Source organism: Salmo salar, chromosome 26 (assembly GCF_965601325.2).
Source record: "Salmo salar chromosome 26, fSalSal1, whole genome shotgun sequence".
Classification (NCBI taxonomy): domain Eukaryota; kingdom Metazoa; phylum Chordata; class Actinopteri; order Salmoniformes; family Salmonidae; genus Salmo; species Salmo salar.
The window spans coordinates 3,411,964-3,425,000 of NC_138316.1; the positions used below are offsets into that span (position 1 = coordinate 3,411,964).

Below are 13,037 nucleotides of genomic sequence, written 5' to 3' on the forward strand. Positions count from 1 at the left end.
CCTGCTTACAAGCAAATATTAAAGCTGGAAGCGTCAATAAAAAAAGTGGTCAGATGAAGCCGATGGTAAGCTACAGGACTGTTTTGCTAGCACAGACCTGAATATGTTCCGGGATTCTTCCAAATTGCATTGAGGAGTACACCACATCAGTCATTGGCTTCATCAATGACGTCGTCCCCACAGTGATTGTACGTATGTACAGTTGAAGTCAGAAGTTTACATACACTTAGGTTGGAGTCATTAAAACTCGTTTTTCAACCACTCCACAAATTTCTTGTTAACTTCTTGCGGATTAGTGGGACGCTAGCGTTTCGACACCTTCCGGTGAAATTGCAGAGCGCCAAATTCAAATTAAATTACTGTAAATATTAAACGTTCATAAAATTACAAGTGCAATACATCAAAATAAAGCTTAACTTGTTAATCCAGCAGCCGTGTCAGATTTCAAAAAGGCTTTACGGTGAAAGCAAACCATCCGATTATCTGAGGACAGCGCCCAGCACACAAATGCATAACAAATCATTTTCAACCAGGGAGTTGCGACACAAAAGTCAGAAATAGCGATATAATATATGCCTTACCTTTGAAGATCTTCTTCTGTTGGCACTCCAAAAGGACCCAGTTACATCACAAATGGTCCTTTTGTTCGATAATGTCTAACTCAGTTTAGCTGGCGCGCTTCAGTCAATAATCCACTCGGTTTCCCTCCTTCAAAATGCATACAAAATGAATCCCAGACGTTACCAATAAACTTATCCAAACAAGTCAATCAACGTTTATAATCAAACCCGAGGTACCCTAATACGCAAATAAACAATAAAATTTAAGACGGAGAATCGTTATTGTCTTTACCGGAGAGAAATACCAAAGAACGCGCTCTCATTCACACGCTTGGAAACACTACAGCCAAAATGGGAGCCACCTAGAAAAACTACAATTTCTGGCTCATTTTTCCAAAAGCCAGCCTGAAACTCTTTCTAAAGACTGTTGACATCTAGTGGAAGCCCTAGGAACTGCAATCGGGCACGATTTTGCCCTAATTATAAAAGTGCCAGCCATTGAAATCAGTGGTAGGATGAATTATTTTTGGGGGGGCTGGTTTGTCCTCGGGGTTTCGCCTGCCATTTCAGTTCTGTTATACTCACAGTTTTAGAAACTTTAGAGTGTTTTATATCCAAATCTACCAATTATATGCATATCCAAGCTTCTGGGCCTGAGTAGCAGGCATTTTACTTTGGGCACGCTTTTCATCCGGACGTCAAAATACAGCACCCTATTCCAAAAAAGTTAACAAACTATAGTTTTGGCAAGTCGGTTAGAACATCAACTTTGTGCAATTTGTGTCATTTTTCCAACAATTGTTTACAGACAGATTATTTCACTTATAATTCACTGTATCACAATTCCAGTGGGTCAGAGGTTTACATAAACTAAGTTGCCTGTGCCTTTTAAACAGCTTGGAAAATTCCAGAAAGTGATGTCATGGCTTTAGAAGCTTCTGATTGTCTCAAATGATGTCAATTAGCCTATTGGAGGTGTACCTGTGGATGTATTTCAAGGCCTACCTTCAAACTCAGTGCCTCTTTGCTTGACATCATGGAAATCAACCAAGACCTCAAAAATAATTGTAGACCTCCACAAGTCTGGTTCATCCTTGGAAGCAATTTCCAAATGCCTGAAGGTACCACGTTCATCTGTACAAACAATAGTACACAAGTATAAACACCATGGGACCGCACAGCTGTCATACTGCTCAGGAAGGAGTCGCGTTCTGTCTCCTAGAGATGAATGTACTTTTTTGTGAAAAGTGCAAATCAATCCCAGAACAACAGCATTGGATGTTGTGAAGATGCTGGAGGACACAGGTACAAAAGTATCTAAATCCACATTAACCTGTTGGGGCTAGGGGGCAGTATTTGCACGGCTGGATAAAAAACATACCCGATTTAAACTGGTTACTACTCTTTGGATAGATTGGATAGATTTGGATAGAAAACACTCTAAAGTTTCCAAAACTGTTTGAATGGTGTCTGTGAGTATAACAGAACTCATATGGCAGGCCAAAACCTGAGAAGATTCCATACAGGAAGTGCCCTGTCTGACAATTTGTTGTCCTTCAGTTGCATCTCTATCGAAAATACAGCATCTCTGCTGTAACGTGACATTTTGTAAGGCTTCCATTGGCTCTCAGAAGGTGCCAGAAAGTGTAATGGGGTGTCTGCTGTCTCTGGGCGAAGAACAGCAGGAGAATTTGTGAGTGGTCAGCCTGGGAACAGTGACACTGGAGATGCGCGTTGATGAGAATTCTCAATTTTTTTCTTTCAGCCTTTGAATGAATACAACGTCGCCTGGTTGGAATATTATCGCTATTTTACGAGAAAAATAGCATAAAAATTGATTTTAAGCAGCGTTTGACATGCTTCGAAGTACGGTAATGGAATATTTTGACATTTTTTGTCACGAAATGCGCTCGCGCGTCACCCTTCGGATAGTGACCTGAATGCACGAACAAAACTTGGATATAACTATGGATTATTTGGAACCAAAACAACATTTTTTGTTGAAGTAGAAGTCCTGGGAGTGCATTCTGATGAAGAACAGCAAAGGTAATCCAATTTTGCTAATGGTAATTCTGAGTTTGGTGAGGGCCAAACTTGGTGGGTGTCAAAATAGCTAGCCGTGATGGCCGGGCTATGTACTCAGAATATTGCAAAATGTGCTTTCGCCGAAAAGCTATTTTAAAATCTGACACAGCGATTGCATAAAGGAGTTCTGTATCTATAATTCTTAAAATAATGTATGTATTTTGTGAACGTTAATCATGAGTAATTTAGTAAATTCACCGGAGGTTTGCGGTGGGTATGCTAGTTCTGAACATCACATGCTAATGTAAAAAGCTGGTTTTTGATATAAATATGAACTTGATTGAACAAAACATGCATGTATTGTATAACATAATGTCCTAGGAGTGTCATCTGATGAAGATCATCAAAGGTTAGTGCTGCATTTAGCTGTGGTTTTGGTTTTTGTGACATATATGCTTGCTTTGAAAATGGCTGTGTGATTATTTTTGGCAGGGTACTCTCCTGACATAATCTAATGTTTTGCTTTCGCTGTAAAGCCTTTTGGAAATCGGACAATGTGGTTAGATTAACGAGAGTCTTGTCTTTAAAATGGTGTAAAAATAGTAATATGTTTGAGAAATTGAAGTTATAGCATTTTTGAGGTATTTGTATTTCGCGCCATACGATTCCACTGGCTGTTGACTAGGGACTTGGAGAAGATCTGCAAAGAGGAGTGGGACAAAATCCCTCCTGAGATGTGTGCAAACCTGGTGGCCAACTACAAGAAACGTCTGACCTCTGTGATTGCCAACAAGGGTTTTGCCACCAAGTACTAAGTCATGTTTTGCAGAGGGGTCAAATACTTATTTCCCTCATTAAAATGCAAATCAATTAATTCAATTTTTGACATGCGTTTTTCTGGATATATTTGTTGTTATTCTGTCTCTCACTGTTCAAATAAACCTACCATTACAATTCTAGACGGATCCTTTGTCAGTGGGCAAACGTACAAAATCAGCAGGCGATCAAATACTTTTTCCCCCCACTGTACATATTACCTCGACTAACCGGTACCCCCTGTATATAGTCTCGACTTGTTATTTCACTGCTGCTTTTTAATTACTTGTTGCTTTTATTTCTTATTTGTATTTTTTAAACTGCGTTGTTGGTTAGGGGCTTGTAGGTAAGCATTTCACTGTAAGGTGAACACCTGTTGTGTTCGGCGCATGTGACTAATAAAATTTGATTAGCAATGTACTTTTTTTTTTTTAATTCACATTTTAGTCATTTAGCAGACACTCTTATCCAGAGCAGTTTACAGGAGCTATTTGGATTAAGTGCCTTGCTCAAGGGCACATTACAGATTTTTCACCTAGCTGGCTCTGGGGTTTGAACCAGCGACCTCTGAACCGTTAGGCTACCTGTAATTGAAAGAGAACCACTTATAACTTGTTTATAACAATGTATAACCTTTTTACAACCACTTATAGTCTGTAACCACTTAGAACTTGTTTACAACCACTTCTAACCTGTTTGTAACTACTTAAAACCACAGATTGTAATTTTTACCTTTTTTTGGTTAAGGTTGTGCTGCATCTTTTAATCAACTATATTTTATTCAAGGTGGAACTTGAAAGGACACTGGAATCGACAACAAAGTCGAAACTTCATTACAAGCAGCAGTGGGGGCGTGCTTTGAAAGAACTGGCCAGGTTCAAGCAGGTAGGCCAATTTGGATGACTACCACTTTGATTCAAAAGAAATGTATTTGCCTGTGGTATGCTAATACAGCCTGATACCAGTGCTGGTGTAGACCTAGATCAGCATGTTTGTGCAATTCTATAGTTTGAATATATAGGGGTCATATATGTATGTATGTATGGGGGTATGTATGTATATAGTGTGTGTGTGTGTGTGTGTGTGTGTGTGTGTGTGTGTGTGTGTGTGTGTGTGTGTGTGTGAGTGTGTATATATATATATATGTGTATATGTATATGTGTGTGTATGTATATATATATATATATATATAACCCATAATAACAAGGCAAAAACAGTTTGGAAAATTGTTACAAATAAACAGATACCTTATTTACATAAGTATTCAGACCCTTTGCTATGAGACTCAAAATTGAGCTCAGGTGCATCCTGTTTTCATTGATCATCCTTGATGTTTCTACAACTTGAATGGAGTCCACCTGTGGTAAATCAATTGATTAGACATAATTTGGAAAGGCACACACTTGTCTATTTAAGGTCCGACAGTTGACAGTGCATGTAAGAGAAAAAAACCAAGCCATGAAGTCGAATGAATTGTCCGTAGAGCTCAGAGACAGGATTTTATCGAGGCACAAATCTGGGGAAGGGTACCAAAAAATGTCTGCAGCATTGAAGGTCCCCAAGAACACAGTGGCCTCCATAGTTCTTAAATGGAAGAAGTTTGGAACCACTAGACTCTTCCTAGAGCTGGCCACCCGTCCAAACTGAGCAATGGGTGGAGAAGGGCCTTGGTCAGGGAGGTGACCAAGAACCAGATGGTCACTCTGACAGAGCTCTAGAGTTCCTCTGTGAAGATGGGAGAATCTTCCAGAAGGACAACCATCTCTGCAGCACTCCACAATCAGGCCTTTATGGTAGAGTGGCCAGACGGAAGCCGCTCCTCAGTAAAAGGCACATGACAGCCCGCTTGGAGTTTGCCAAAAGGCACCTAAAGACTCTCAGACCATGAGAAACAATATTCTCTGGTATGATCAAACCAAGATTGAACTCTTTGGCCTGAATGCCAAGCGTCACGTCTGGAGGAAAGCTGACACCATCCCTACGGTGAAACATGGTGGTGGCAGCATCATGCTGTTTTTTTTTCTTCAGTGGCAGGGGCTGGGAGTCTAGTCAGGATCGAGGCAAAGATGAACAGAGCACAGTACAGAGATCCTTGATGAAAACCTGCTCGAGAGCGCTCAGGACCTAAGATTGGGGTCAAGGTTCACCTTCCAACAGGACAACTACCCTAAGCACACAGCCAACACAACGCAGGTGTGGCTTCGGGACAAGTCTCTGAATGTCCTTGAGTGGCCCAGCCAGATCCTGGACTTGAACTCAATCGACTATCTCTGGAGAGAACTGAAAATAGCTGTGCTGCAACGCTCCCCATCCCACCTGACAGTGCTTGAGAGGCTCTGCGGAGAAGAATGGTAGAAACTCCCCAAATATATAGGTGTGCCAAGCTTGTAGCGTCATACCCAAGAAGACTCGAGGCTGTAATCGCTGCCAAAGGTGCTTCAACAAAGTACTGAGTAAAGGGTCTGAATACTTTTTTTAAATAAATTGGCAAAAATGTCTAAATCTGTTTTTGCTTTGTCACTATGGGGTAATGTGTGAAGATTGAGGGATTAAAAAAAAAAAAAAAAAAAAAAAAAAAAATTAAATCAATTTTAGAATAAGGATATAACCTAAAAAAAAAAGTGAAAGTCATGGGGCTGAATACTTTCCGAAGGCACTATATAGTCAGTTTGTACACACCTACTCATTCAAGGGTTCTTATTTTTAAAATTTTCTACTTTGTAGAATAATAGTGAAGACATCAAAACTATGAAATGACACATGGAATCATGTAGTAACCAGAAAAAGTGTTAAACGAATCAAAATAGTATGCAAACCTGTCATCAAGGCAAAGGGGGGCTCCTTTGAAGAATCTGAAATATAAAATATATTTTGATTTAACACTTTTTTGGTTACTACATGATTCCATATGTGTTATTTCATAGTTTTGATGGCTTCACTATTATTCTACAATGTAGAAAATAGTTTTTTTTTTAAATAAGAAAAACCCTTGAATGAGTAGGTGTCCAAACTTTTGACTGGTATTGTACTGTATTTACGTATGTATATACAGTGCATTCGGAAAGTATTGACTCCTTTTTTACGTTACAGTCTTACTCTAAAATGGATTAAATAAAAATCCTCATGAATCTACACACAATACCCCATAAATCCAAAGCAAAAACAAGTTTTTGTAAACATTTTTTGCTAATTTATAAAAAAAAATATTGCATTTACATATGTATTCAGACCTTTTACTCAGTACTTTGTTGGAGTTTTTGCAGCGATTACACCCTCGAGTCTTCTTGGATAATACAGTACAAGCTTGGCATACCTGTATTTTTGGAGTTTCTCCTATTCTCTGCAGATCCTCTCAAGCTCTGTCAGGTTGGATGGGGAACGTCACTGCACAGCTATTTTCAGGTCTCTCCTGCCTCGTCTTGGCTATGTGCTTAGGGTCGTTGTCCTGTTGGAAGGTGAACCTTCGCCCCAGTTTGAGGTCCTGAGTGCTCTGGAGCAGATTTTGGTATTTTATTAGGATCCTCATTAGCTGTTGCAGAAGCTACTCTTCATGGGTTCCACACAAAACATGAAACATGACATAATACAGAACATTAATAGACAAGAACAGCTGAAGGACAGAACTACATTAATGGGTTTTTTTCAAGGCACACGCAGCCTATATATCAATGCATGCACCCAAACTATCTAGGTCAAATAGGGGAGAGGCATTGTGCCGTGAGCTGTATTTGTTTTTTGAAACTAGATTTTCTGTTCATTTGAACAATATGAGATGGAACAGAGTTTCATGCAGTAATGGCTCTATATAATACGGTACGCTTTCTTGAATTTGCTCTGGATTTTGGGACTGTGGAAAGACCCCTGGTGGTATGTCTGGTGGGGTAAGTGTGTGTCAGAGCTGTGTGTAAGTTGACTATGTAAACAACAATTTGGGATTTTCAACACATTAATGTTTCTTATAAAAAGTGATGCAGTAAGTCTCTCCTCAACTCTTAGCCAGGAGACTGGCATCCATAATATTTATATCAGCCCTCTGATTACAATGAAGAGAAGGACGTGCTGTTCTGTTCAGGGCCAGCTGCAGCTTAACTAGGTCTTTCCTTGCAGAACTCGACCACACGACTGGACATTAATCAAGATGAGACAAAACTAGAGCCTGCAGAACTTGTTTTTTGAAATATGGTGTCAAAAAAAGCAGAGCATCTCTTTATTATAGAAAGACATCTCCCCATCTTTACAACCATTGAATCTATATGTCTTGACTATGACAGTTTACAATCTAAGGTAACGCTAATTCATTTAGTCTCAACTTGTTTAACAGCCACACACATTAATAGATTCAGCTGAGGTCTAGGACTTAGGGAAGGATTTGTACCAAATACAATGCTCTTAGTTTTAGAGATGTTCAGTACCAGTTTATTACTGGCCACCCATTCCAAAACAGACTGCAACTCTTTTAAAGGTTTCAGTGGCTTCATTAGCTGTGGTTGCTGATGTGTATATGGTTGAATCATCAGCGTACAAGCACACACATGCCAATTGCCAGTGGCAGGTCATTGGTAAAAATAGAAAAGAGTAGAGGGCCTAGAGAGCTGCCCTGCGGTACACCACACTTTACATGTTTGACATAAGGGAAGCTTCCATTAATGAAAACTCTGAGTTCTATTAGATTAACATATCGTGGATTCAGAGCTGAGGTTGAAAAGCCATAACACAAGTTTTCAACAGCAGGTTATGGTCCATTTTCATCAAGAATCTCTCGGGAACTTTGCTACGTTCATCTTTCCCTCGATCCTGCCGCTGAAAAACATCTCCACAGCATGATGTTGCCACCCCCATGCTTCACCATAGGGATGGTGCCAGGTTTCCCCCAGACGTGACGCTTAGCATTCAGGCCAAAGAGTTTAATCTTGGTTTCATCAGACCAGAGAATCTTGCTTCGCATGGTCTGAGAATCCTTTAGGTTCCTTTTGGCAAACTCCAAGCAGGCTGTTGTGCCTTTTACTGAGGAGTGGCTTCTGTCTGGCCAGTCTACCATAAAGGCCTGATTGGTGGAGTGCTGCAGAGATGGTTGTCCTTCAGGAAGGTTCTCATCTCCACAGAGGAGCTCTGCCAGAGTGACCAGCGGGTTCTTGGTCACCTCCCTGACCAAGGCCCTTCTCCCCCGATTGCTCAGTTTGGCGGGTGGCCAGCTCTAGGAAGAGTTTTGTGGTTCCACACTTTTTCCATTTAAGAATGATGGAGGCCACTGTGATCTCAGGGACCTTCAATGCTGCAGACATTTTTTGGTCGCCTTCCCCAGATCTGTGCCTCGACATTCTTTTCCTTCGACCTCATGGCTTGGTTTTTGCTCTGACATGCGCTGTCAACTGTGGGACCTTATAGACAAGTGTGTGCCTTTCCACATGTCGAATCAATTGCATTTACCACAGATGGACTCTAATCAAGTTGTAGAAACATCTCAAGGATGATCAATGGAAACCTGATGCACTTGAGCTCAATTGCGAGTCTCTTAGCAAAGAGTCAGATTTTTTTATTTTATTTTATACATTTGCAAACATTTCTACAAACCTATTTTCGCTTTGCCATTATGGGGTATTGTGTGTAGAGGGGGGGGGGGATTATCAATGTTAGAATAAGACTAACGTAAGAATATGGAAAAAGTAAAGGGGTCTGAATACTTTCTGAATGCACTGTGTGATATAGCCCATATCAAGCAGCCCTACGGGGCATAGTGTGGAAATGATAACAAAAGTGCAGGGAATGCAGACATTTTTGGGGGTGTTGAAGTTTGATTGAACAATCAGAATGAAGTTAGCACCATTGTTGCATCCCTAGGGTAATGAACTACTCATATAGCATGTTTAGAACTTTTTTTCCAAAACATAAAATACTGTCATACTGTGAAACATTTGATATGTTATTTTGGCCATATTGCCCAGCCCTAGGCTTAAATCATATTTTTGTCCCCCCCACCCCCTGATGTCTAAATATTTTACATTTGTTGCATACTTGCAGCATGTGTCAATGATAAATAATTAACAGCTTGAGGATAAGTGTGAATGCAAATAAAGGAAGCTGCATTAGTTAACTTTACTCTACCTTTCACAGCCTCATCATACAGTATATCATGTGGATTCATTCTCTGTGTGTGTGTGTGTGTGTGTGTGTGTTTTTACATGGGCCCCACATTTTTTTCCAAAGCTGTATTAGACATTGATCACTTTTAAATCAGCACAACCTTATAGTGGGCTTTGAAACCTGTGCTGCGTCTGGAGTAAGCCCTTCGAGGGACTGATCCAATATCAACAATGTCGGCACACTGGGCTTATCAGGCCTCACTAATAACTGTTAAAGACAAAAGCCAGCTGGAAAATCTGAACCAGTTTTTTTCTAGACTTTCTAAGTGCCAGATATATGTTAAGAAAACACAAGTTGATTTATGTTGCACTAAGGGCTTCATAACTTAATGTGAAATAGCCCTATGAATCATGTTTGTATTATGTTAAGCATTAGCCCAGGCGTTAACCATTTAAATGTCACACTTGTTTTTAGGAGTATCTGTCAGACCTGTGCTTCGATATGCTCTGAGTAGTTAACATTTGTTTGGTTTGTGCTATGCTATCATTATTTGTTTCACGTATCAACTCGTCTGCATAATGTTTAGCTACGTTGCGGCAAAGAAATTCTCCCCTCAGGAATAATGCCTTTTCCCTCTAAATGTCCAGATGGTAAGAATGAAATGCAGCTCTTTAGAAAACCTCTACATTCCTGACTTAGCCCTTAGCCTTATCTTATCTCTTTGCCTCTAATACAGCAGATATGGTCAACTGGTTAATTTGAGCCCAAGTATGCCAGCTGCCTCCTCCCCTAACTCTGAACCGCCTTGGTATTTGGTGTCAGATAGTGTGAGACCTGGAAAAACTGGAGCTTTGAAATCCCCCAGGTGTCTGTCTGTCAGTCGGCTTATTTTCCAGAAAACTGCAGTTGAGGCCCATCTGGGCAGCTTGCTTCACTCAAGCGAGGCCCGAGTCTGACCCACTGGATGCAGGCCACTAGGAATGGGGGTCATTCACTGGTCACTCAGTCCTGCTTGCGCTGCCTTTGTCCTCTCTCCTCCCTCCTGGAGAGAGCCAGACTCTGGAGGGCTGTGTTTACCAAGAGCCTGTTCTCCATTACTGAGAATGCAGTGGAGTACCACACACCTAACCCCTAGCGTGGCGCTGTTGTCCACTGGAAATACTTAATGCACTCTTCAACCGGCAGTAGCCAAGGAAATCCTTTGCCCAAGAGGCCTTACAAAAATCACTGCCATAATTGTTTCAGTGTTGTTGCTTTGGCGCTTACTTGGCGATGTGCGCTCCAGAAATGTTTCTGTGGTTTGTTTTTCTAGCAATTTTGGTAAAACAAATGTATTACAGGCGACTAATGTTCACAGAAACCACAAAATTAAACTTAATTCTGTGTCAACATATCACTCAGTAATAAAGATGAACTGAGTTTTGGCCTGGCTGTGTGAGAAAAAGGAACTTGTCTGTATTTTAACCAGTGATTGTCTGGAAAAGGGAAGCGGTGTCCATATCTGAACCAGTAACTGTTAAGTGTCAGGGAACACATGACATGTCCCTAAACTGCTGTTCTTTGAAACCGTCATAGGATTCTCTTGGTCAAAATGCTTTTTATTCTATGATCAGCTTTTTATTCCATGGTACCAATGTAAACACTGGTGATTGGGGCAAAAATCTGTAGTTGCGTATCGCAATGTTATTTGGGATACTATTATACTTTCCAAGTATCGATTTGTAGTAAAAATAATATACCGTTGAAGTCGGAAGTTTACATAGGTTGGAGTCATTAAAACTAGTTTTTCAACCACTCCACAAATTTCTTGTTAACAAACTATAGTTTTGGCAAGTCGGTTAGGACATCTACTTTGTGCATGACACAAGTCATTTTTCCAACAATTGTTTACAGACAGATTATTTCACTTACAATTCACTGTATCACAATTCCAGTGGGTCAGAAGTTTACATATACTAAGTTGACTGTGCCTTTAAACAGCTTTGAAAATTCCAGAAAATGATGTCATGGCTTTAGAAGCTTCTGATGGGCTAATTGACATCATTTGAGTCAATTGGAGGCATACCTGTGGATGTATTTTGAGGCCTACCTTCCAACTCAGTGCCTCTTTGCTTGACATCATGGGACAATCAAAATAAATCAGCTAAGACCTCAGAAAAACAATTGTAGACCTCCACAAGTCTGGTTCATCCTTGGGAGAAATTTCCAAACGCCTGAAGGTATGGCGTTCATCTCTACAAACAATAGTACGCAAGTATAAACACCACGGGACCACGCAGCCGTCAGACCGCTCAAGAAGGAGACGCGTTCTGTCTCCTAAAGATGAACGTACTTTGGTGCGAAAAGTGCAAATCAATCCTAGAACCACAGCAAAGGACCTTGTGAAGATGCTGGAGGACACAGGTACAAATGTATCTATATCCACAGTAAAACGAGTCCTATATCGATATAATTTGAAAGGCCGCTCAGCAAGGAAGAAGCCACTGCTCCAAAACCGCCATTAAAAACGCCAGACTACGGTTTGCAACTGCACATGGGAACTAAGATCGTACTTTTTGGAGAAATGTCCTCTGGTCTGATGAAACAAAAATAACTGTTTGGCCATAATGACCATCGTTACGTTTGGAGGAAAAAGGGTGTCGCTTGCAAGGCGAAGAACACCATCCCAACCGTGAAGCACGGGGTGGCAGAATCATGTTGTGGGGGTGCTTTGCTGCAGGAGGGAATGGTGCACTTCACAAAATAGATGGCATTATGTGGATATATTGAAGCAACATCTCAAGACATCAGTCAGGAAGTTAAAGCTTGGTCACATGGGTCTTCCAAATGGACAATGACCCCAAGCATACTTCTAAAGTTGTGGCAAAATGGCTTAAGGACAACAAAGTCAAGGTATTGGTATGGCCATCACCAAGCCTTGACCTCAATCCCATAGAACATTTGTGGGCAGAACTGAAAAAGTGTGTGCAAGCAAGAAGGCCTAGAAACCTGACTCAGTTACTCCAGCTCTGTCAGGAGGAATGGGCCAACATTCACCCAACTTATTGTGGAAAGCTACCCAAAACGTTTGACCCAAGTTAAACAATTTAAAGGCAATGCTACCAAATACTAATTGAGTGTATGTAAACTTCTGACCCACTGGGAATGTGATGAAATAAATTAAAGCTGAAATAAATAATTCTCTACTATTATTCTGACATTTCACATTCTTAAAATAAAGTGGTGATCCTAACTGACCTAAAACAGGGAATTTTTACTAGGATAAAATGTCAGGTATTATGAAAAACTGAGTTTAAATGTATTTGGCTAAGGTGTATGTAAACTTCCGACTTCAAGTGTGTGTGTAAGATGTTAGCTAGCGCTAGTCTGCTGTACCTGCGCCAAAACGCCGGTATTCTTCATCCTATAGCTTATTCTTTTTCAATAGTGAGCCAACATGTTTTCAACACTTATTTCCATGACTAATCAAAACAATTTATGTCGTGCTCTCTTGTCTCTCTGCTGCAGATATATAGTGAGCAATATGTTTGAAACATCGCAATAAAATCGCAACAT

General features: G+C 40.5%; 1 protein-coding gene across 3 annotated transcripts in view; it reads left to right on the forward strand.

Moving 5' to 3' along the window:
• Positions 1 to 13,037, forward strand: part of cep120 (centrosomal protein 120) — a 64,008-nt gene that overhangs the window by 45,460 nt on the left and 5,511 nt on the right. For all 3 annotated transcript variants that reach the window (XM_014174901.3, XM_014174903.3, XM_014174904.3), the window contains one exon: positions 4,188 to 4,286. In XM_014174901.3, the coding sequence (XP_014030376.3) occupies positions 4,188 to 4,286 (99 nt within the window). The remainder of the gene's footprint in view (positions 1 to 4,187; positions 4,287 to 13,037) is intronic.